The following is a 26,040-nucleotide window of genomic DNA, read 5'->3' as shown; positions in this document are numbered from 1 at the left end:
CTGCAATTGTTGTATCTGTATGTTTTCATTTTGCTGAAATGAATAATAATTTCAGGGAGATAACTTTGGTCAGATTAGTAGTGGTTGGTATAGCATGACTTCTTATGTATTCATTTTCATTGAAGATAGACAATTTTGTTTTTACTAATTTAATTTATAAGTGAACATAAAAATTAAGAGGGTTTTTTCCTTTATATTACAGATAGTTAAGACTTTTTATAATTTTATTAATGTATATTATAAAGTATAGGCACTTAGTCAGTTTTCCCTTGTTGAATGGAGGCTTCATTCCTGTGGGAGAAATTAGGTCTAGGATACCCGCTATTAAGTCTTCCTCCCAAAGACTTTCCCTTATAAGTGGTCCAGTAAAAGTACAGGCTCTTGTGAGCTGTAGTGCAGAAGCTAGAATGCCAAGGACTCAGGTGGCCAGTTGCAGTTGCTAATTCCTTGTGCCTTGCAGACCTGGACCACGACTTATCTCAAAGTGTAACTGTTGGCTGGGTGCCTGTACGGTCCTGCCATGAGCCTAAAATAGTTGCATTTGCCACAGTGAAGTGAATGTAAAGTCTGTCATTTGCAACATACTGACCTGATAGGCCAAGTCCCTGACTGTTTCCAGTCTGTCCTTGGTTATATAGAATTGATTTGTATATTTTCATTCTCAGCATTTTTCTGTTTTACTAGATGTCTATTCTGGTCTCTCCAGTAGCAATTCAGCTCTTCAGAGAAGTGGTTCTCTTGCCTGCTTTTTATTTCGGAAGGTGTGTAGGATAAGGCCCTATGCCCCCTGTGAGCTTGGTTAATGGGACTGAATATTGGCTTATAGCTGGCAGATGAGTGAGGTCTGTAAATTATCTTCGGGAATTTCTCTTGCCTGTCAGGTGCCATCCAGGTGTGCTTGATTTCATCAGATGTCATTATTCCACTATGCTGAAGCAAGGCAACTCAACTCATTATTTTGTCTGTGTCCATTAATTTTTAATGGACTTTGCTGTGAAATATACTGTGAAAAAAATAACTTAATTACAATTTCCATAGTCTAGACTGGTCCTAAATTTGGTAAATAAGTGGGCATTGCACTTTGTCGAAGGAGAAATATTGATCTTCCTATGAGATTTTCAGAGGAAGATAACATAACCTAAGATAGATAACTATACAACATAAACAAGAAACTTACCCTTAATTAATTCACATTTTCTAACTGGAACCTAAGGGTTATGGAGAGAGCACCAAGGAAGGGCCTCAATGGGAAGAGGGCAGCAAATGAATTACATACACAAGGCAAAGTTTATCAAAGAAAGGACACAAGTAAATCCAGGAAAAACTCTGACGGACCCTTGGTTTCTTCTTAATTCACTCTTTGTGTAAAATAAAAGTGTGCTAAGGAGCGTCCTTAACTTTGAATATTTTGGAACAGAAGAGACCATCTGCCCAACAGCCTGTCTCCCTCCCATTTGACTGATCTCTGGCCCACTTTCTGCTTTTCTAACCACGCTTGCCTCCATCCCTTGCTTGCAGAGACAGCCTAGGTGTCTCTTAAACTTGTTTGTAGTTCTCTCTGCAGCCACCATCCCCTTAACAGGTTCCATATGTGCTCAGGCCTTTGAATAAAATAGTTCTCCTTTGTTTCGCTGTTTACTCCAAGTGTCTTGCTTTTGAAAATATCCCTAATAGTAAACTCTTCATCGGGAAAAGTAGTATCTGCTTACAATTGGGAATGGTGTTAACTTGACTGCGTGCAATTTCAAGAACTTTGTTTATGTTTTGGAGTGATTTCTCCCCTCTCCCCTCCACCCCCATTTTTTGTTTGAAAGGTTTATTAGAGCTTATCCTTCTTGGGAGGTAGAGCAGTATTAATACAAAAAGAACCTTTGATATTTACTGTATGTTATCTTTTGTTATTCAGTCTTAGAGTAAAAATAAATAAGTTAATATTGGGTCTCAATTTCAATCAGTTCTTTTCTTGAAATAATTAAAGTTTGCTTCCGATAAATTTGTAGTGTATCGTATTTAATACGATTATCCTTTATAGCTAGACTAATTCAATTTATATGCTTATACTAAATTAATAATTTTATTTGGCCAAGTTATCTACTTTGCCCTTATTCTTCAGATTCTGATGGATTCATCCCACATTATTGGTTTCTATAATAAGATGTTGATATCACTAATAAAATGCCAAATTCTTGCTTTTATTGGATCTTTAAAATCCTTTTTATTCTTTATTTGGGGTGTTTACCCAGTAAATTTCACAAAAGTATACTCATGAACAAAATTGGTTCTAGCCTTACCCTTGTGATTTCTATTAAGGTTATTTTCTCTTAACACATTTCAGTTTTCACTTTGTCACTTGATTTCCTACTAAGCAGGCACATTTCAGTTTGTCCTTTGGTTTTCTACTCACCGGTCATTCTTTAACTTGACTATAGATTTCTAACAGCAAAATGCCCCAAGTGCTTATTAGAAAGCCTGACAAATAACTTCAATAATGAATTACTTTACTTGTCACCCAAGTAATGTCTTCAAAGACACTAAGTTAAACCATCCAAGTTAAATACACATTAAACCTGGCGAACTTGAACAAACATTTCTTATCTAGCTTCTGTACTATTAGCTGACTTTTAAGTTCTTTCTTTAACCTATTGTTAAATGAATGACTAGTCTGAAGTGTTTTCCCCTAGATCTGTTTTTCAGTGCCTGTGACCTTCCTCTCCCCTTGCTCTGAACTCTTGTTACGCCCTTTTTAATTTGGCAAATGTCTTCCTCTTGCCTTCAGTATAAAATTCTGTAATTATTATCAAGGCATACCAAGCCCACTTACTCCATCTGCTACTTCCTAAGCTGTCTCATCTCAAAATACCCACAGTTCCAGGAATAAGCCATGACATCTCCCTTCTACTGGTCTTTGCATCCACTTGCCCTCGTGCTTAGAATGTTCTCACCTCTTGTCCTAATTTCATTTGATAAATGTTTGAATACCTTGCTTAGCCAAGAGTCACCTTCCTCCAGGAAGCCTTCCTAGCTGGGTGTGACTAAGAGCTCCTTCTCTGTGTTCTAGAAGCCCTTTGTACCCTCTTCCCATCCTACCACTGGCCTCTATAGTGTTAATTTCCTGACACTGAGCTTTCGGAGGCAGGGATTAACTTTCATCTCTATTTTTTCTGCACCTAGCAGAGTGGTTGACAAAAATAGATATTTGAATGATAATCAATATCCATACATTGCTCAACCAATTCACTTTGTTATCTTTTCAATCCTGAAAGGACCAATTAAGTCTTTTGGCTGAATCTCTATATGACAATTCTTGTTTATCTAAATTAAATATTTTATTTAAAGTTGTATCAGTATGAAAAACATTAAAACATAATAGGTGGTACTTCAAATATGACGAAAAGAAAACAAATGTTTCTCAGAAACAGAAGTATGTAGCTGAGCATAATGCATCTTACAAAAGTCATTAACCCAAAGGAAAACAGATGTTCCTACTGGAAATGATGACAGTTTTGTCCATGGTTGTCCCAAGAATACATAAGCTTTGGGAAGAGGAGATGGAAAGCAAACTTTTCGAAGGTTTAAGTTATATCAGGGCAGATTTTCCATGAAGTTTTAGGAAACTGACAATTACTCAAAACTTTGACTTTAGAAAACCTTATTATCCAAATCCAAAATGTAGTGAAACAAGCAGAAGGAAATCTCACTCCTAAGTGTTCTCAGCTCATTTCATTTTTTATAGGTTGCTTGACCAAGGATGATTTGGTTGCCTAAGGTTGAACAGGTCTTCCTTTATTTATCCACTATCTGAGTCCATTCTTTCAAGCACAGAGGGAGCCAGACATCAGGGAACACTATGGAATCATTTATGTTTCTCCACCTATATACACCCTGGCAAAATCTTTTTTTTTTTTTTTTTTTTTTTTTTTGCGGTACGCGGGCCTCTCACTGTTGTGTCCTCTCCCGTTGCGGAGCACAGGCTCCGGACGCGCAAGCTCAGCGGCCATGGCTCACGGGCCTAGCTGCTCTGCGGCCTGTGGGATCTTCCCGGACCGGGGCACAAACCCGCGTCCCCTGCATTGGCAGGCGGACTCTCAACCACTGCGCCACCAGGGAAGCCCTGGCAAGGTCATTTTTACAACTTGCTTTTCAACTACAGACTGTGGTGTGTCCATGGACAGCACAGTTAGGGAGATAGTGGAAACCGGTAGGTGCCTTAATCACACTACTTTTTATAACATGACTCCCTAACCAATGGTTTAAAATCAAGCTGTGGACCTCAGAGATTTAAAGCTGTTACCGTCTTGCCCCCTCCTCTCCCTGAGCACCAGGAATAAGATTCTCGCAGTGGCAATTCTCCCGAGGTCTGTATTGCTCCCTTCTGTGTGCTCTTTAGTGAGCTCCCGCAGCACCTCAAAGCTCAACCTTCACCACTGGGGATCGGACGCTTCAGTGGATCAGATGAAGTTACTTCAAAGGAAAATGTCACCTTAGGTTGCATTGTCCAGAGGTTGAGGATTGAGTAGAACTGACAATCCAGTTCTCTTTTTAAAATGTTGAGGAGCTTTAGGAAAGTTTGATTTGTAAGGAAAAAAACAACCAAAAAACCCTCTGACTTTATCCTTATACATTAAAAAGAACATTTTCTACATCTCTTTTACATTTTCCATCTGTCAACTCTATTTTGTCAGCACTCAGTGTCAACCCATGCAAGGCTGCTGGCTTGTCAGCTTCCTGGGAAGTAGTCATGGCCTTCTCACTCTCCAGTGTCCTGTTTGGAGAAAACAGAGACTTCCTTTCCTCTGCACTTTCTGGATCTAGTCAGAAAGTTCTCAAACAAGTTACTAATTCACAGATCCTTAAATGTCTTATTTTCTAGCTCTAACCAACTTATCTTGCCCCTTGTTAGTTAGGATATAGATTCCAAAAGGCTAACTGATAGCCTTTTGTGCTTAAAAAATGCTACTTGAAAAAAATATTTCTGGAAGATAACTGAATTTGGCTTTTTTTTTTTTTTTCACTTTGATAAACATGGTTGAGCATTGGCAAACTGCCACACCTAGAATTTGGGACACCCACTTGCCCTCCTGGTTATGCTGCAGAGTTAATGAAGGAAAATAGCCAGATTGGATGTGGAATTGACTTTAAATCCAGAGACCCATTTTCTCCTTTCATAAATAAACATGTTAGTCTGTCAAGCAAAGTATGGTGAGAAAAAAACCAGCTTTTAAAAAGGTAGAAACAATAAAGAAATAGCCCTTAACCCAGGAAGAGACACCTAAAAAGGAGTAACTCGCAGGCCATAAACCATTATTCTTTTTTCTGCAGGAATGTATTATTATTACCCTTTTATAGACACAGAGGTTCATATCCTCCTCCCTCTCCCAGATGTCTTGGACATTGAAAAGAGAATCAAGAGTATTAACTAATTCCCTGTGTTTTCTAAGCTGGTTTGTAGGTTTGAAGGATCGTGAATGATTTGGCAGAAAACAATGATGCAAAACAAAACCCCCGGGGCTTCCCTGGTGGCGCAGTGGTTGAGAGTCCGCCTGCTGATGCAGGGGACATGGGTTCGTGCCCCTGTCCGGGAAGATCCCACATGCCGCGGAGCGGCTGGGCCCGTGAGCCATGGCCGCTGAGCCTGTGCGTCCGGAGCCTGTGCTCCGCAACAGGAGAGGCCACAACGGTGAGAGGCCCGCGTACCGCAAAAAAAAAACAAAAAACAAAACCAAAACCTTAAGTTTTACTTTTTCTACCTGAAAATCTTAGAAGACTTCCTGTAAAGTGTTTGCAGATGGGTGTGTGTTGGCTATGCTGTGGTTTTAGCTCCAAGTCAAATGCCACTTCTCTGTGAGCAAGTCACACTGCATATCAACATTAATTTAATTATGTTAAATCTCACAGGCTTCATTAGATTAATCTAAAAGCCAAGGAAAACATATGCTGTTTCTTCATTCTTTAGCACATTACTCACCAGTAGAAGAATTTTCAGTTTCTTTTCTGAAAGACCATTGAGCTCTTAGTGAACATTTTTACTTGTGTTGCAGTTCAGTTTGATTTGAAACCAAGAACTGGTTCTTCTGATTGTTCACATAAAATATATCGAGCCACAGTGTAGTTCTAGAACACAAAACCCTCCTCTCCGCCTTTCCCTTCCTTGAGTGCAGATGGCTATTGACGGGCAAACAGCTGGAAGAACAATATTTACCCACAACTGGAAAATCATTTCATATTTGACAAGATTCTCCTTGAAAAAAAGAAGCATTTATCAACGTGGTAGTTCCTTTTCACAGATGCTTTTCCAACAGTGCTCTGTGAAACCTTAAAAATCACACATGGTTATTTAAATTTAATTGCTAATTAGTTTAAGGCAATGCATAGCCATGGAAAAGGCCAAGAAAATGTTGAATGGGTTTGGCAGTTTCAAGTTGCATTTGGATGGTGAACACTTCCTGACTGAAGACCTGTACAAACAAACTTGGGGCGAAGGAACCCACTGGCATCATTCATGGTGGGGATTAAATGCAAGTGGCTTAGTGGGGCTGTGCCTGGGACCCCGTCTCCAAGTGCTCTCAGAGTGGGAGGAACTCACATCCTTTGGAAACTGCTGTGGATAATTACTACTTTGTAGGGCAGTGAGCTCATGCTATTACACAAGATTAGTGCTGTGCTCCAGAGCTGGCAGATCCTCTCTCCCGCACAGAGATTTGCCAGCTAGGAAAATAGTGGGCATATTGCCACTTTCACAGCTATCAGGAGACCCCGAGTTAGTTTTTTTCCCTTCGACATATTCATGTTTGTAGGATCCCACTCCAGGCTGCCAGCCTTGGGCAGTGACACCAAAACAAACGTCTCTTTCTCCTTTAAAACAAAGCTGCTCTTTTCCTTTTGGTTGTTCAACTAAAAGACAACAGCCAAACCATAACCTCCTTTAAAACATAAATAAACAAGGACCCAGACCAGAGTAACCCGCAGCAAGTACGCAGATCAGAGGAGGGTATATTTCTACCTTGCAGTGAGGTCATTTGCCCCAACAATTTAAAGAAAACAAAATTAAATATAATCCCCCACAGACTGCAAACAAATGCCTCTTGTGACCACAGCCATCGAGGGAAAAAAGGCATTTTAAAGTTAACACATGTTTTGATTTCTCTAATAAGCAGTCCTTCTAAGCTCCCGGCAGATAACTGTTTGACCTGTGTTCTGAAAGGTGAGGGCGGGGGGATAAACCCAGAGTGGTTATTCCGAGTTCTTTATTTAGTGCAAAGGTGGTTTCTTATCAGCATATGTTTCAAAAGGGTAAGCCGTCGTCTAGGGACTGTGTTTTCTATTTGGAGTTTGCTTTTATCCTTTGGTGGTTATCTGCTTACCCCTGGCATCGACTGCATTTGGATGTTATTTGTGGCCATGTGAGTACAGCAGTGGCACTACCGGTTCCAGGTGATAAAAGGAGTTTGAACACAGAGAAGTCAGCTTTTAGTACAGGTGTCATGTTTTTATAGCTAATCTACATAAGTTTTTACCTACAAACAGACTGAATCACATACAGACATGAACTGTGTGCATTGGTGTTTATTTACGATCTGCCCTGTCCTAAGGATTTTAGGTGGCTATTATAGGCTTTGCTTCTGATGCAGCTTCACTGTTGATGCAAATCATCTGATAATTTTAAAAGGACAAATAGAAAAAAGTAAATATTGTAGTCGAACGTTTTCGTCAACTGGAAAATTCAGATTATAGCTACATTGGCCTGTAGCTAAATAGAATGGGATTGGTAAATACTGTTTAGCTGAGGTCTATCTTTTAGCAAAGTGTTCTCTTCTTACTTTTCCTCACAAAACTGAGGGAACCTATCACAGATAATCCTTTAATCTTTTTTTCCATATGGAGGAAATAATCATGGTTTGGGGTGGGGCGGGGGTGGGGGGGACGTCTACATTGCTTTGTTAACGGTGACTTAGTTGGTAATTCAAAATCTAATGATGGATGGATATCACCACCTAGTGGCCATATAGTATTTTGCATTTCAAAACTTCACATTCCCAGAACTCTGCTTAGATCTCTGCAAGAATAATATTCTCTGTGAATTAAGTCCCTATAGCTTTGGGTTTTAAAATTCTAGTATGAATTGCATTATATCATGAACCAGAAAGTTAAATGTGAAATGAGATGATTTTTCAAATGCAGCGTAAAGCGAATACATGGAGTCACATGCTTAGTAAAATCCTAGCAACTGAGGTAAGCACTGGGACCAGTCTTTCCCGTATCTTCACTTTATACACAGTAATAGCAGTGGAAAGTTTTCCTTGGCTGGTTCCCTTGGCATGTGAACCTAGAGGACATTTTTGGTTTTCTTATGAAAATTTTTTTACAGTGAATTAAATCAGCAGTGTTTGGGGGAATAGAGAGTAGGTAGAAAGCAGAGACTGGACTGTTCGTGGAAAAAAACTCCAAATTATAGCTTGAAGCCTTAAATTCTCCCAACAATTACCATAATATATTATGTCAGAGCATGGCTTTACTGGACAAATGTCAAGAGCGGTTTTTATCAATGGAATGTGTGCGGTTAATTGTTTAAACATACTTGGCAACACTCATAATAGTTCTAAAACATAAAGCCTTTAATTGGCCATTTAAGATCATCTAAATTACAGTGAATTTTAAGAATAAAAGGTGACTCAATCTAAGCTGAAAAACTATAGGTAAATACTTGGGTAGGTACAAGGTCGATGATAGAGTAGGCCCCTGGCAGATGCAGATTCAAGATTTGTCGTTTCAAATATACATGAGAGACCCTGAAGATCCACAAATATGAACTATTTCGTACTTTTTGCTCAGGCACAAATTTGGACTGTACCCAATGGCTGGCTAGTATGTAAAAATCGTTCAATTAGCTGGCAAGTTTGTCCAATGGACAGCTCAGTTTTCCCATCTCTAGGGGTCTGTTGATGTTTATTCGACTAACTATTTAACCATTTTGGACCTTCTCTATTGTATTTATGGTGGGGACCTCTCTGCTACACAGGTCTGTGTGAACAAGGGCATTCCCAAAGGTCTATCCTAGATATATCCTTCCCTGTTGCCAAGAAATACTGTATTGGTAGGGGTGTGTGTACGTGTGTGTGATGGTAGTAAATCTCAAATTTGTGTCCCACAAAAAGATGAACTTAAATTTTATCTAGTGTGTGAAAATTCCATTTTCTTTTTATTAGAGAGGAAAAGAAACCAAGAGATTCTAAACAGAGTGTCTAACTGTTTAGAACTAGTTAGTGCCCATCGATTATCCTTTATAGCTATTTGACCAAATTAAATCGTAAAATCTCAATGAAAAGAATTTGAAATGGGTCAAATATTACGGAGAAGGGCTAGTTATCAACTAAGTTTTGATAAGTCCAGTTGTTTTGAAAACTTCTTAGTTTTAAATTCTGATAAAAGGGATTTAAAAACAAAACTCTTTCATGTTCCGGGAATTCTTTCTCTACTAGAGGTTGAAGCATGACCTTATTATCTTCAGGGTTTTGAATTTTGAATTGACATTATCTTCTAAAGACAAAAAAAATCTTGATGTGGAAAAGCAAATAGTATTTTGGAATGTTGCATGAAGGGTAAGTCATTCTACGGTTCAAGAGCTTTCCATGATCCAGCCTTTTCTTTTCACCATCCAGCTGCTTGCATATTTCCTCATAAATCGATTTGCTTATATATGTATCATATAAAGGACCAGCTGGGACGTGACTGTCACAGCAGTTAACTGACTAATACTGGATGGTCTCGTTTCCTTTCTTGAACTGAAAGCAGTGCTCAGAGCTGAACCAAGCAAACTCTTTTTGTAAAGCAAAGCAAAGTACCTGATTTATTTTTAAATCTTGTGTATTTCCGAAATAATGCTTTTTTAAAAACCAAAGTATAGTTGATTTACAATGTTGTGTTACTTTCAAGCGTACAGCAAAATAACTCAGTTATATGTGTGTGTGTGTGTGTATTCTTTTTCAGATTCTTTTCCATTATAGGTTATTACAAGGTAGTGAACATAGTACCCTGTGCTATACAGTAGGTCCTTGCTCTTTATTTTATATACAGTAGTGTATATCTCTTAATCCCAAACTCCTAATTTATCCCTCCCCGCCCTTTCCCCTTTGGTAACCATAAGTTTCTTTTCTATGTCTGCGAGTCTATGAAATAACACTTCTTTCACCTTAGAAAAAAGACAGTGATCCACCTCTAGTTCAATTACATTAGAGTTTTATCTTCCATTTGTTTTGTACATGCTTGTGATACTAGTTATCTGCTGAGATTCAGGGCCATGGATCATGGTGGTGTGTATTTTAAAGATAAAAGATCATCTGGTATCTCTGAATGACAGTTGGGACTCCTAGATACTATATAATCAGAGTCTCCTTGAAAGGATGTAAACCCTGTCTGACTTTAGTAGATTGCTGGTAACTTTCAAAAGCAGAGACCCTACCCCCATCCCCAAACACAACACATACCTTTTCCCTCCCCGTATGTTGATTGAATTAAGTTGGAGACTTTGCAAAGAGCTGGGAAGGAGAGAATAACTCTTCCGCCATTCTGCTTGAGACACCTAAGTCAAGTTTGTCTTAGATCTGTGGAACTGAGGTCACTCTCCGAGAGTGGGGAATATTGGCAGGCAGGGGAGTCCCGTGTGCTCCAGAAGACCTGCAGGATAATTCTCCGCTTTTATGTTAATATAAGACAGAAGTAAATTTTTGACAATAAAATACAGATTATTTGGAATAAAATAATCTAAGTATTTGTAAAGTTTGATAGATTGTAATGAATAACTTCAGTCTGCTCCGACTTTGTCCTCTCAACATCAGGATTGGTTCAAAATGAATTCTCTGGTTTGTGGAGACAATTTTCATTCAGGAGAATGGTACTTAGCTGTTAGATTTTGGCCAGGATTTTAAAAATCATTTTATGCTTTTGGCAACTAACTTGCTTGAATCTGATTGGGGGGAAAGGAAAGAGAAAACAATAATTGAAAAGTTAATAAATCCAGTTTAGTTGAAATGGTTGTCTTTTGGGGCACTTTTTTTTTTACACATACAGAGAGGTAATCATTTAATTGGAACACTACAAGTAACTTTTTCATATAGTGTACAGCATTAAGCAGTTCATACTAGGTATAAAAAATTACCTCTTAATAAAATGCATGTTTGTTAGAGAACATGTAGATAAGTTTACATCTGAGCTGGCTTTCCTTTACATCAACTATGTGACTTTTATGTCATAATTTTCTCTGCCATCAAAAGAGAACAAAAATGCACAGTAATCTAGGGGTTTCTTTTCAGACATGGGATTGATCTAATTCTGGTCTCTGGGGGAAACAACGAGAGTTCAAGGTCTGGAATGGAGAACATGAGTCTCTGAGACAAAAACAGGCTAAATCAGCATTTATTTTTGTCAACAGTGTTAAAATGAATTCTCCCCAAGCCATGCTGGCTTTTTGGAATAATTTTAGTTTGCCCATCCAGCCCTAGAAGAGGGTCGACCTGGGCTAGATCACCCAGGATGTTTGCTTATAATTCCAGCGAGGAGAAAAAAATCCAGATGGGAGCAGAGAATTTTTCTCTGCTCATTCCAAGAGTCTACATTTCTGTATGTATGAGACACCGTCTATGTGAGAGAGGCTCGATTACATTCTTATAGCTCAGAATTGATTTCCTGAGGAGAGCTCTCTTCCTAACATTTAGCTTTAGTGAAAAAAATACATTATTGAACCTAAAATCAATGATTTATTTTTTCTACTCTTTTTCTCTGCAAGTGATATTACATAAGGCTATAAGAATTCAGGAGGAAACAAAGAACGTTGTTCAGAAAACTGGAGTTTCCTTTGCTAAGTCAGTTTGGCAGTAACATGGAGCAAAATCAAAGCATCCTAGCCAAAATAAATCTGCACAATGGAGCAATCAGATATGAGGTAATAGTGTGACATGCCTGTGGGTATCAAACATTCTTGCAAAAACCACAGACTTAAAATTTGGTCCTGCACCATTAAGCCACAGTTCTGCCAAGCAACAACACAGATCACTGCTGCGAGCCAAATGCAATTCCCACCCAAAACAATTAAATCTTTTACCAGAGGTCTGAGCCTGGGAAGCTTAAGGCCTGAGAATTACTTTGGTGGCATGGAATCAGAATCTCATTTCAGTGTGAAAATGAGATGGTTATTGTTCAGATCAGGAGGAAATGTCAGCTGCAAAATACATGGCAGTCGAGGGACTTGGATGACTTGAAGTGATGTTTGTTGAGGTTAGATTTAAAAAGTGTTAGCTAAGAAATCGGTAAGTTCTTTCTGATCACTGCATAGCTCATGTTATAATGTTCATTTTTACTGATTAGAAAAATAATTTATGCTCATTCAAGGGAAGTTGGAAAATCTGTAAGAATATATAGAATAAAATATTACCTTAGTCTCATATCACTAGATATAAACTTTATAACATTTTACTGCATTTTCTTTGGGTCTTTTGCATACACACACACACACACACACACACACACACAATTGCATCGAGAGTATGTGTAAAATTCGGATTATTGTACATTTTTAGGACTTTGCTTTTATTTAACTTAACACTTCTTTTAGTATCTTCCATCTCCTTGTATAGTCCTCAAAGCCAAGATATTTGATGGTTATATAATGTCCCATTTGTCTGGCTATACCATGATTTATTGAATATATATTTGCTCTATAGATTTTTCCCACTTACTGCTAGTGTAATATTTTAGATAAAATGTTGTTCATATCTCTGATTATTTTTTAGGATAGCATTTTAGAAGTAGAATTATGAAGTCCAAGGGTAGGAACTTTTTTTTTTTTTTTTTTTGGCGGTGCGCGGGCCTCTCACTGCTGTGGCCTCTCCCGTTGCGGAGCACAGGCTCCGGACGCGCAGGCTCAGCGGCCATGGCTCACGGGCCCAGCCGCTCCGCTGCATGTGGGATCCTCCCGGACCGGGGCACAAACCCGTGTCCCCTGCATCGGCAGGCGGACTCTCAACCACTGCGCCACCAGGGAAGCCCAAGGGTAGGAACTTTTTAAGGCTCTTGGTATGTATTGCCAACTGTTTTCCAGACCGGTTATTTACTTCTGCTGACTTTGTGATTGTCTTGCTTGCTGTTTGCCAGCAGCAAACAACATCTTCGATCAGGGGCAAGTATGGATAGGGAGGAGCGCAGCACACTCTGGGGTTCATTATTTCTAAATATGCAATTATTTATTAAACAACACCACTATGTGCCAGGCATAGCTCCTGGCACTGAGGATACAGGTGTAAACAAAAGAAGCCAAAATCCCTGTCCTCAATGAGCTTACATTCTACTAAGGAGAAAAAATATAATAAGTAAGTAAAATGCATAGGATATTAGAAGGTAATAAGTGTTATGAAGAAAAATAAAGCAAATAAGGGAGATGAATAGTGTGGTAAGGCCAAGGAAAGGGGAGCACTGCACAGGTTACACATGGTATTGGGATGCTGGAAAATTTTCCACCTTTGAGGACATTCACTGGTTTCCTGAAAGAGGTTAGTTAGAAAGTAAACTAGAAAGTATTGAGCTCCAAAATCCAAATTAAGTATATGAGGAACTCTGGGATCTTTCACCATAAAAAGTATTCAATTTAGATCTTTGTTAGTTTTAAGGAATTCTTATTCTTTATTAATTTAATTTTTAATTTTATGCTGCTTTAATTTATCTGTTAAAGACAGCTTAGTCATACAGCAGCAGCAGGCTGAATGTGACGTTTATATCTGCATTGTTACTCCATTTCCTTTTCTGTTATCTATTAAAGGAGGGTAGCCGAAAAAAAAAAAAGGCAAAAAATAAGACTTGGTGGGTGGAGGGTAAGAGATGGTAAGGAAAGGGAAATAAGCAAAGAAAAGGAAAATAAAGAAATAATTAGAAACCCAGGTCAGATCAAATGTCAGTTCCCAGTCGCAGGAAGACCAGCCAGACAGAGTGCTTTGGTGAGTACGGTCTTCTGAGCATCTTTCCCAGGGCCACCTAGGGGGTAGCTCAGTGGTACCATTCAGGCTACTAGAGTTGAATTTAAATCCATATAATTTCTGGATTTCCACCAGAGAAATAAAAACACCCTTAATTCTGTGTTTTGGAAAAAAAGTCTTAATTAAGCTTCCCTTGGTTCTTTGAAGTTTTATCACTTTTCAGAGACTCTTCTTTACATAGCAGAGGTCTCTTGTGTCCTATCTTAATTTTGGCATGATTGAAGTGTATTTCAAAGCAAAGCTAAGCAAAGAGATTGAAGGAAAAGTAGAAGGTCTCTTAATCCTCAGGTTTTCAAACTTAAGGTCTTCTTCTCACAAATTATTTTATCAAAGATCTAGGTTTTTACCATATTTTAAAGCTTTAAAAACCGCATTATTTTCTGAGAAGAAAGAAATATTAGAGCCATTCTCTAGTATATTTATTATACATTTTTAAAAGACATAAAGATAACCATGGTGCTTTTGGGAGTAACTAGCAGGACTGTTTTTTGGTGTGCTCTGAATTGGAAACAATTGCCTTAACTCATATACAGTTCTTTCTTCTCTGACTCTGTCTTTTTCAAATAAAATCTCTTAACTCACTGTTTCAACCACAGACTCATTTTTCCCCCCCTTGGTTCTTTTTTTTTTTTTAATTTTTATTGGAGTATAGTTGATTTACAATGTTGTGTTAGTTTCAGGTGTACAGCAAAGTGAATAAGTTATACATATACATGTATCCACTCTTTTAGTTTCTTTTCCTATATAGGTCATTACAGAGTATTGAGTAGGGTTCCCTGTGCTATACAGTAGGTCCTTATTAGTTATCTATTTTACATATAGTAGTGTGTATATGTCAATCCCAACCTCCCAATTTATCCCTCCTCCCCCTTTCCCCCTTGGTGACCATAAGTTTGTTTTCTACACACAGACTTATTTTAAATTTAATTCAAGGAAAGACTAATAGATCTGTAGGCCCAGAAGAAACAGTCACATTTGCCATTGTCACATAAATCTGAATACGTATTTCTTTCATATGAAGGAAATTTGTCTCCACCAGTCTGGTCAGCATTAGATGTGATTTAAACTTGACAGTAGGCAAAGCATATTGGGAAAGCGATACCCAAGTTGAGCCAGAGAGACAATGAACAAACATGTCCCATATCACATTCTAATTAAGAGACCGGAGGCTAGAAAGCTTCTCTCTTATTTATGGTCCAATATTATTTTCATCCCACTAAAGTTTGTTATTTTTGAATAGGCATAAGGACTATGTTTTTCATATAATTATTGGTTGATATGGAGGTCACATTTTAAGGCAACAAAAATTTGAATGTAAACCTAAAAGTCCTGGGTGTTTAACATTGCTAAGTTTCAAGTTATTCCCAGTCTTGCTGGATTACTGTAAGAGATAATGCATACCAAGTACCAGAAGAGGGCTTCATTCATTACTGGTGCTGAATAAAAGACATGTATTACTGTGATGGAAGGCAAAAGATATTTCTGGTTAAATCTCATTGCTCAAACTAGGGAATCAAAAGGTATCATCTAAAGATGTAGATATAAAGGTAACCAGTAGGAAAACATCAGGTCAATAAAATTCCTTTTAATTATCTGAACACACATTAAAGAAAAGCAAACATATATTTATAGTAAGACATTTTTAAAGCATTATCTTGTATATTAATATGCATAAATGTGATAAATGTTCCTATTAAAACAACTTCCAGATTAGATCATAAAGCAAAACACAACTGAATGGTGCACATAAGAATCATATCTAAAATAGAATTACTCAGAAAGGTTGAATATAAAATGATGGGCATATGTATATCGGGTAAACAGAAAAATAAGTATAGCAAATATATCAATTTATATATATATCAACATAGCAAAGAATTTGGATGAAAACAATTACATTCAATAAGACAAAGGTACTTTATAGTGGTAAAAATATAAAAGAAGGAATGACCATTTTATTGCACTATAATCACCTCTACATAAAATTATATGTGCACATAAAGTTTGGAAGAAAACATGACAGATAGAGTGACGAGATTATGAATTTTTTTCTCTAGTTGTTCCACTTCCATTAATGCTGTTACAATTAATAATAATGACATGGTGAAAATTCTTAAATTGAGCATTGATTCCTTAGATATATATCTCATCGCCAAAGGAAAAAATATATATATTTGTTGAAGAGAGACTTTGAGATATATACATTTTCCACTCAGAGTGTAAAAATCTTTTTCTTTACCACCAGAATTATTTCAGCTAGATGGTTCAACAGAAATTGTTGCGTCCCTTCTAATTTAATCGTGCAGTAATGACACTGTCGCTTTTATAATATGCTTCTCTTTGACTGTCAATAGTTATCTTCTCCCTCCATTTTTACAGCAATATGAGAACTGGAGGCCCAATCAGCCAGATAGTTTCTTTTCTGCTGGAGAAGATTGTGTTGTAATTATATGGCATGAGAATGGCCAGTGGAATGATGTTCCCTGCAATTACCATCTCACCTATACCTGCAAGAAAGGAACAGGTAATGATTACTCCATTAATAATGTATACTTATCTGCATTTCAATTACCAAGTAAATTCAGGAAGAATAAATGTCATTCTTTGTGGTCTTTTTTTTTTTTGCGCGGTACGCGGGCCTCTCACTGTTGTGGTCTCTCCCGTTGCGGAGCACAGGCTCCGGACGCGCAGGCTCAGCGGCCATGGCTCACGGGCCCAGCCGCTCCGCGGCATGTGGGATCCTCCCGGACCAGGGCACGAACCCGTGTCCCCTGCATCGGCAGGCGGACTCTCAACCACTGCGCCAACAGGGAAGCCCAAATGTCATTAAGACATAAGCTGGATGTCACATGTGGCATCTCTTATTGCTCTGGAATGGTTTACTTTTTCAATATAATTGAAAAGTTTGTTTTCAGTAATGTGTTCACCTTAGATTTCAAGTGCTTAAGATAACAATGTAGCATTTATGTAGAAAAACTACCTGGCAGTATTTTTAAGAAAAACAATTGCCAGCCCAAGGGCCTATAAACCTGTTTATTTTGATGAGGAGAGCATTAAAAAAAAAAAAATTAGTTGTAGAATAAATAAATAAAAAATTTAAAGAAACAAAAAAATTTTTAATTAGTTGTCGACAATAAAAAACTGGTATGTATCATAAAATAATGTGAAGTTTTTACTTAAAAAAAAAAGAACACCTGGTGCCCTCTGGCCCATGTTCACATTTATCAATGGTTTAAATACTGCAGCTGAAAACTACCACCCTCCCTTGGTAGGACTGTTGTCCCCAATTCATTGCAGTCCTCATTCAGACCTTTCCTCCTTTTTGGTTAAGTTCCTGGTCTTTATAGACATTTGAGTTTTTCACTCATTCCCTTAGAAGCTCCTTCTGTACACATAAACCATAGAACAAAAATACCATCCCTATATCTATTGTTGAAAACCTTCAAAATATGATACAATAAAAACATTTATAATATGTTTATAAGTTAATAATATAATGAGAATTGCTTAGTTGATATTAAACAGATAAAATTAAGAAAGCTGATTTTTGAAAGTGTTTATCATTGACCAATATGTTTGAATTCTAAGGCACACTGTATAGACTTCTTCCTTTAAAAAATAGGAATTCCATAAAAATTTATAAACCTATTTGCAATTGATAATGGTGTTAGAACATGAGTATTTAATCTCTATACCCAGATTTTACCCACCTCAATTAAACATACAAAGTACAAATGCAAAATGCAAAATCCATTTGACTTATTTTTGAATATAAAAATAATAAAACTAAAAATACACTCTACAGATATTTTAGGAAAGACAAACACCACTAGAGAAATTCTATCAAAAGAAAGAGAACAGTAAGATACACAAAGCTGAGATGAAACTTAGCTGTTATCCATGACTACTATACTCTGCCATTCTCTTGTCTAAAGCAGAATTTATTCTGAATATCTTTCATGTGTGAGCAGCTTTCCTGACTATGTACGTTACTTCCACACTTAACGCGATGGAACTTGTGAAAACAGCAAATCAAGTTATTTGCTCTTTTCCCTGTTTCTAGTGTAAGAAGTCTTTAAAGAACTGTTTGTCTTTATCCAAATGTCGTGTTTGCCCTCTTAGATCTCCAAATGTTCCCTGGAGTCATGCTTTCATTTTGTGATCCAAACATTCTTTTATTTCCCGTGTTGCTTTTTCCTATGCCAGGGTTTATTAGCAGCAGCACTATTAACGTTTTAGGCCAGACGGTTCTTACTTGTTGGGGCTGTCCTGTGCATTGCAGAATGTTTAGCATCATCTCTGCCCTCTATGCACTGAATGCCAGTAACATTCTCCTCCACTCCACGTCCTCCTTTGCTTTGTGACAACCATCCATGTCTCTAGCCATCACCAACTATCCCTGGGAAAGGAGGGAGAGGAGGAAAACTGCCCCAGGTTGAGAACCACTGCCTTATCTAAAAAGGTCTCACAACAGTAACATCATGGTAGACATTTACCAATGGGGAAAGATTTACAAAACATTAGGTCTACCTCATTAAAGGAGAAAAATAAAACAAAACAAAATGATTCATATATTTTATCTCCCTACTGTCTGATTTTTATTTGTGTAGACTTAATTCTTTGTTAATCAGTACTCTGGGGAATGTTACGAATTTTATAAATGTCTGAAGACTTTTATAAATGACACTTATTTTTCCTTTCAGATATTTTAGACATCTTTAAACATACAGACCTAGGTCGTTTTAATTAAATACTTGCAAAGGAGGATTATATTATATATAAAAGACTTTTTTTTAAAAAAAAAACACCACCTCATTGCATACTATCTACACATCTTTGGGGCATCCTGCAGGTTCCTTCCAATCCCATCCATTTAATTCCCCAGTCCAGCCATAGATAATGACTTAATTCCCTTTCTTTTCTCTTTAGAATTATCACATATGCTTGTATCTGTAAACAAATTGTTTAGTTTTGTACACTTTTGAACTTTAAGTAGAATCATACTGTTTGTATTTTGTGCATTGCTTTTTTTGTTCAGCATTATGTTTGTGAGATTTATCCATGTTGATGCATGTAGCTGTATTTCTTCATTTTGGCTGCTGTGTAGTATTACAGTATATGACTATATAACATCTTATTTATCAGTTCTCCTGCCAGTGGACATTTGGGTTACATTCAGTGTTTTCACTATTATAAACAATGTTTCTACGAATATTCTTGAACTTGTTTGTGGTAGATCTCTGCAAGTTTCCATAGGGTGTTTTTCCAGGAGTGAAGTGCAGAGTCATAGGATACAGGTACTATCAAATTCACTAGAAAATGCCAAATTATTTTCCAAAGTGGTTGTACCAATTGTCACTCCCACCAGCAATGTGTGAAAGGTTCCATTACTCCACATCTTCTCCAACATTTGATATTAACGGACTTTGAAATTTTTGCCAATCTGGTGGGTATAAAATGTTACCTCTTGTGATTTAATTTGCGTTGTCTTGGATACTTCTCCCTGGATATCTTTTCATATACTTTTATTTATAGCTCTTCTTTTGTAAGGTTTCTGTTCATGTCTATTGTGTATTTTTAAAACTTGATTGCTTCTCTTTTATATATTGATTTGTGAGAGTTTTTTTAAATGTCCTGGTTATTAATCCCTTGACAATTATATGTTGCAAATATCTACTCCCAGTTTGTAGCTTGTCTTTCCCCATGGCATTTTTTAATGAACAGAGTTCTTCATTTTGTTGAATTTTCCTTTATGGTTTAAACCTTTTTGTGTCTTAAGAAATCTTTACCTATCCTAAAGTCAGAAAGCCATCCTATGTTGTTTTTAAATGTTTTATAGTTTGTCTTTTACATTTATATATTTAAACCATCTAGAATTGATCTCCCATGGATTCTCTGAGGTAGGGAACCAAATACATATTTTTTTCCATATGAATACCCAATTGTCCAAGTGAAAAAACTACCTTCTCCCCACTGCTCTGCCATGTTGCTTCCGTCAAATATCAAGCATATATATGTGGATCTATTTCTGGTCTGTTTGCCTGTCCTTGCCAGTACCACACTCCCTGAATTATTTTAACTTTATAATAAGTCTTCATTTATAGTTTTGGAAGAAATCTGTATATTGCTTTCTTCTCAAATTTAAAGACAACTTTTAATTAGTCAGAATCAAGTATAATGATTTATCTAATTGATAATTTTTAACCTTCCGTATCACTTCCATCTCATTCTATCTGATACTTGCTAGTATCTGGACCCTAGTATAGACTTTCCATATTACAATAAAAGAAGTGTAGGTATCCAGATGCGGGTTTTCATTGAACTATATACATAGTGTAGATTATTAATTGAAAATGACATATTATTATAGAAATCTCAGTTTATCTTCTAGGAATTTGTAAAAATCAAATACATACACAAACGTTTCTGATTTCTTAGTTATAGATAGTAGGACTTTATAATCTATTTTTAGGTTATGTCTATCTGAATGACAATTTCTTATGTGAACAAAAATATATGCTTGGATTGTGTTTCATTAAAGACAGTTTTGTTTGCTATGGGTCAATACATTCTAAGCTGTTCTGTCAGGCAGAAGTAAATTAAAGGAACTAAATATTTAAGTTAAACCTACATTTGTCATTTCAAAAGAATATGGTTATAAACAGCCTTTTGAATATGTAAATAAATTTAATATTCGTGAACTTTTGACATCCAAACATCTTGGTACCAAGGTTTCTGGTAATCATCCTCCCACTGAAGATTTGCATTATTTCATGAGAGAATATGACATGCTTATCAGGTGGGCCTCATGATGGCATTCTTAAAGTAAACTATTGATAGGAAACGTCATTTAGGGAAATTATATTGAAGTTAAGTTATATTTTTATTAGAGATATATAGCAAAACACAATCACTTAATAAAAGTTAATTTTTAAAATATATCATTTAAAACAAGTACACTAATATTGAATAAAATTACAAATTAATACAAATTCAGTTGAACCAATTTTCCCAGCTTCTTGAATTTCAAAATTGTGAGGTTTCTTTTACTACTATTTCCTTTTTACTATTTCTACCATCACTAAGTTTGTTGATATACAGAATTTTTTATTGTGGGTTAAAAATGATGGTTATATATTCCACGATTTACCTTTACTTACCCTGCTTAAGAGTTGAAATTTATATTTATAAGGTAATTACGAAATTGAAGCATGAATACTATGTCCTGACTTGCTTCCTGTCTCTGTACAGAAGACAGAAAAGAGCAAATAAACATAATTGAACCTGGAGATATTTTATTTATACTGAAGGGTCCATATTTTATCCGTATTTTGGACATATTTTGTCCACATTTTGAAGCTATGATGTTATTATAGATTGTAAGTTTTTTTCGGGGAAGTGACAATAATAGTTAATTATTACAAATCTTATTTGAAGTGAAGGTGGGTAATAAATAAAAACATCGGGATGGTGGTGAAGACAACATCAACAGGCCACATGGTGGCCTGAGACAGGAAATTCCAAATTCCTTTTAATTTAGAATTTTTTTCGGAAAAGTAGCACCTCCAAATGGACAGGTGAATGTATGACCATATGCCCTATGGTTCTTTTTAAAAAAAAAAAAAAAAAAAAGCACAATTCAAGGTACAGAATCTGAGATTCAAACTAGGCCCAGAAGCTTACTGTTTAGTTTTGTCTTGAAAATTTTCAATTTCTTAATCTAAATGACTGCTGAAGGTGCTTGATTGGGTATAATAAAGAAGGAAAGAGAAAAAAAAAGAGAAACTCATGCCAATAGAAATACTTAGATTATTTGGAAATAACCCAATTTACTTTTCTTTAGTTGCTTGCGGCCAGCCCCCTGTTGTAGAAAATGCCAAGACCTTTGGAAAGATGAAACCTCGTTATGAAATCAACTCCCTGATTAGATATCACTGCAAAGATGGTTTCATTCAACGCCACCTTCCAACCATCCGTTGCCTAGGAAATGGAAGATGGGCTATGCCTAAAATTACCTGCCTGAACCGTAAGTGGTCCTTTAGAAAGAATGGACAACCATGCTATAACAACTACTAGACACCCTCATTTTACGGCTACGGTATTGGTAGTTTAGGGTATGGAGCAAGTAATATTGTTGTGTTTTCTTTTCTTTCCTTCTTTCCTTCCATGTAGCATCTGCATACCAAAGGACTTATTCTAAGAAATACTTTAAAAATTCCTCATCAGCAAAGGACAATTCAATAAATACATCAAAACATGATCACCGTTGGAGCAGGAGGTGGCAAGAATCAAGGCGCTGATCCCTAAAATGGCGAACATGTGTTTTCATCATTTCAGCCAAAGTCCTAACTTCCTGTGCCTTTCCTATCACCTCGAGAAGTATTATCAGTTGGTTTGGATTTTTGGACCACCGTCCAGTCATTTTGGGTTGCTGTGCTCGAAAACATTTTAAATGAAAGTATTGGCATTCAAAAAGAAAGCAAACAAAAGGAAAGAAAATAAGGGCAGAATGTAACCATTTCCAGACTATCTAATTTCTTTAGTTTTCTATTTGCCTCCAGTGCAGACCATTTTATAATGTATACCAGCCTACTGTACTATTTAAAAAGCTCCATTTCAGCACCAATGGCAATGTAAATAAGATGATTTAATGTTGATTTTAATCCTGTATATAAAATAAAAAGTCACACTGAGTTCGGGCATATTTAATGATGATTATGGAGCCTTACAGGTCTTTAATCATTTGTTCGGCTGCTTTTGGTAGTTTGTTTAGGCTGGAAATGGTTTCCCTTGCCCTTTGTCAGCAAGATGGAGGATGGCTTTTCCTGGACAATTAACAAACACAAAGTTTTGTAGGTCACTGCACCATTTCCGCCCTAGGTACAACCGGCTTCCATGTGATGCTGAAACCTGGCTGGCTAATGGGATCCCAACGGAACTAGAGACTGCAATGTGGAACTCTTTTTTTGCTGCATTCCTTTTTCTTCACTTACAAGAAAGGCCTGAACGGAGGACTTTTCTATGACTAGGAGCATTTTTTAGGGGTCAAAGTGCTAATTATTAACTCAACTGGGTCTCCTTTTTAATGGCTTTTTATAACACTAACTTGCAAGATTACAGATCAACAACATTTCAAATGGATATAGACCTAGGGCTCTGGAGGGAGGGGGTTTGTTAAAACAACACACATTCAAAGAAAGAAATTTTGTATATATAACCATTTTAATCTTTTATAAAGTTTTGAATGTTCATGTATGAATGCTGCAGCTGTGAAGCATACATAAATAAATGAAGTAAGCCATACTGATTTAATTTATTGGATGTTATTTTACCCCAAACCTGAACATTGACATAGTATGTTAGTTATTTTTCAGTGTTAGCCTTTATACTTCCCTCACACAGTTTGGAACAATATAATCTAGGTACTCTGTCCCTGATGAAATAATGTGATGGATAGAATGCATCAAGTGTTTATTATAAAAAGAGTGGAAAAGTGTATAGCTTTCAGCAAATGATGTTTGCCCATTCTAAGCAAGGAGCATATATATAGACATAGTGTGGGCGTTGCTTCCTGTTAGGTGGAGTGTATGTGTTCAAATTTCTCCCTATCTCTTCCCACTCTGTTTTCTCCCCTTAATTTGAATAAAATGACTGCTGAAGATGACTCTGAATCATTATCCACTTAATTTAATGTTTAAAGAAAACCCTGTAATGGGAAGAAAGCATTTAGGAGTCTTTCCCTAATTTTAGTTAGAATGATCTGGAGAAGACAACAAATAAAATGCAAATAGAGGAAGAGCAGACCCAACATGGATTCTTTTTCACAGAACCTCTTTTGACTTAGAAGGAACCACAGTAGCCACAATCATACAGTCTTTAGGCAAGTTCCCTTGGTTGCCGCATTAAATGTGATCCACCTTTGGGTGTTCTAGAGCACAGAACAACTCTGTGTCTACCTATTAGGTTTTAATTTTTCCTCTTTCATTACAATGCACATAATACGTTCCTGTATTTATATTATACCGTGTATAGTGTAAAATGTGAATGACTGTTTTTTTTTTTTTTTGTGAATGAAAATCTAAAACCTTTGTAACTTTTTATATCTGCTTTTGTTTCGCCAAAGAAACCTAAAATCCTTCTTTTACTATACTGTGACTGGTCTGGTTATTTACAACTTTAAACCCTAATGTGCACGAACATTTTTACATTCTAGATCTATCATGAAGTACAAGCTGCTGGCTTGGATGAAATGATTTTATGGCTAGCAGAGAGGTGATTATAAATGTCCCTGCAAAAATTGAGATAGTAATTCTGATAATGTTTACATATACATTCTTAGGCATTAGTCTCAAACATGAAGGAAACATGCAATAGGAAAAGTGATAGGTCACACTTACAGAATTCTTCCTATTAACCAGGCCAAGTGTTTTATGTATATCATCTCCCAACAAGCCAAAGAGAGAGGCTGTTAATGTCTGATTGATGAGGGATCAAGCATAGAGAATTCAAGTCATTTGTCCCAAGTTACATAGTTTGTTTGTAGTAGATGCAGGTAATCTCCAGAACCTGCATGATACTCTCAATAAAAACATAAAATATTATGTTCTCAATTGTTATACATTTAGGAGGTTAATTTACTGGCTAGAAGATCATATCTAAAAAAAAATCAGAAGATGTCAAAAACACCAAGTTCCTATCCATCCAGATATTCATCCATCACTTTATTTTCATTCATTCACTATTACTAAGTACTTACTATGTATTAGGCACTGTACTAGGCCCTGGAGATTCAGCAGTAAATAAGCTAGACAGGTCTCTGCCAATGTAAGATTTTTATACTGGATGCATCCCATGGGAGTTATTTTACAGCCCATTCTATTCAATATCTTTATTGATAATTTGGAAGAACAAATCCATTATATATTCTGCAGTTGTATAGAAGATATCATAAAGGACAAAGGTGAGTGGAAAATTATTTTGAGGTTTCTTTCTTGGAATGTCAAAAATATATGGGAAGTTAGGCATGAATAGATACAGAAGAGATTCTTTTCCTTGCTTAGCTTGTCCTTTTAATGTGCAATCTGTCATATCTTTATACAGAATTTTAAATAGAAATTACCCAAGGGAGTATATAAGAATTTGTATTACTTGTGCATGTACACCCTTATTAGATGTTTATAAATCCATCAGATAAATTTTTACTGATCTAGGTGCAAATAATAGAGTCTATGGGATGTTCCATTACCCACAATGCTGGAACAGAGTGAGAAGTTTAAGGAGACTCAGCACTACTCAAAGTCAGCCAGAGGTGGTTTTCTATTCATTTCTAAAAGCTAGGTTGCATATCAGGGGAAGAAGAGGTGGTTTTATGGGGTAGCTGAAATGGAAAAGAGGTATGAGAGATTGTATCGGGAGAAATACATCATTTTAATGTGATAGCAAGTAGGACTTTGCTGATCTTAAGTGAATTTTCAATTACGGTACAGGAAGTAGGAACTGGATTAGCCTTGAGCTAATTGTGCAGGAGTCATATATCATGCAAAATAAAGTTGTGGAGTTTGAAAATGGACAGACAAAATAAAATAGTTTTCAAAAAAGTTCAGAGTTGATTTTGTGCATGCCTGTGCAAGACTGTCTCCCAAGAAAAGAATCTCCAAGAGAAAATATATCTTAGATAAAAGCAAAAGATGTTATCAAGAAGCTAAAGACTCAGTGATGACTTCAACATTTTTTAATGTGTTTCTTTTTATGTTTCCCAGTATTACAAATGCAGGGAAGTGGTTTTTGAAGGAAAAGGCCTGCAGTGATGGTTTTGTACCATTTGTACATCCTTTCTTTTTTCTTTTAACTGTGCTGCAGTTCCCATTTGCTAAACAAACCAGAACTCACCCAAATGATTCTTTTCTAAAACAAGTCTATATACAAAGTTTATAAAGGTCTTTGAATGAGTCATTAAAGAGTGTATAATCTTTTCCCGTTATTACTCATTTCTGAGTGTTTGGATCCCAGCTGGACAAGAAAG

The 26,040-nt window shown here is 36.5% G+C and overlaps 1 protein-coding gene across 1 annotated transcript in view; it reads left to right on the top strand.

Moving 5' to 3' along the window:
- The window catches only part of VCAN (versican), a 114,368-nt gene extending 90,220 nt beyond the window's left edge, over nucleotides 1-24,148 (top strand). Inside the window, exons 13-15 of the mRNA XM_060009193.1 lie at nucleotides 16,398-16,542; nucleotides 21,862-22,044; nucleotides 22,191-24,148. Of these exons, the coding sequence (XP_059865176.1) occupies nucleotides 16,398-16,542; nucleotides 21,862-22,044; nucleotides 22,191-22,318 (456 nt within the window). The 3' untranslated portion in view covers nucleotides 22,319-24,148. The remainder of the gene's footprint in view (nucleotides 1-16,397; nucleotides 16,543-21,861; nucleotides 22,045-22,190) is intronic.
- The last annotated feature ends 1,892 nt before the right edge of the window (nucleotides 24,149-26,040 follow it).

The sequence above is a fragment of the Delphinus delphis genome, chromosome 3 (assembly GCF_949987515.2).
Source record: "Delphinus delphis chromosome 3, mDelDel1.2, whole genome shotgun sequence".
NCBI classification, from domain to species: Eukaryota; Metazoa; Chordata; class Mammalia; order Artiodactyla; family Delphinidae; genus Delphinus; species Delphinus delphis.
The sequence above is the reverse complement of the archived record's forward strand: the minus strand, read 5'-3'. Positions and strand labels throughout refer to the sequence as shown.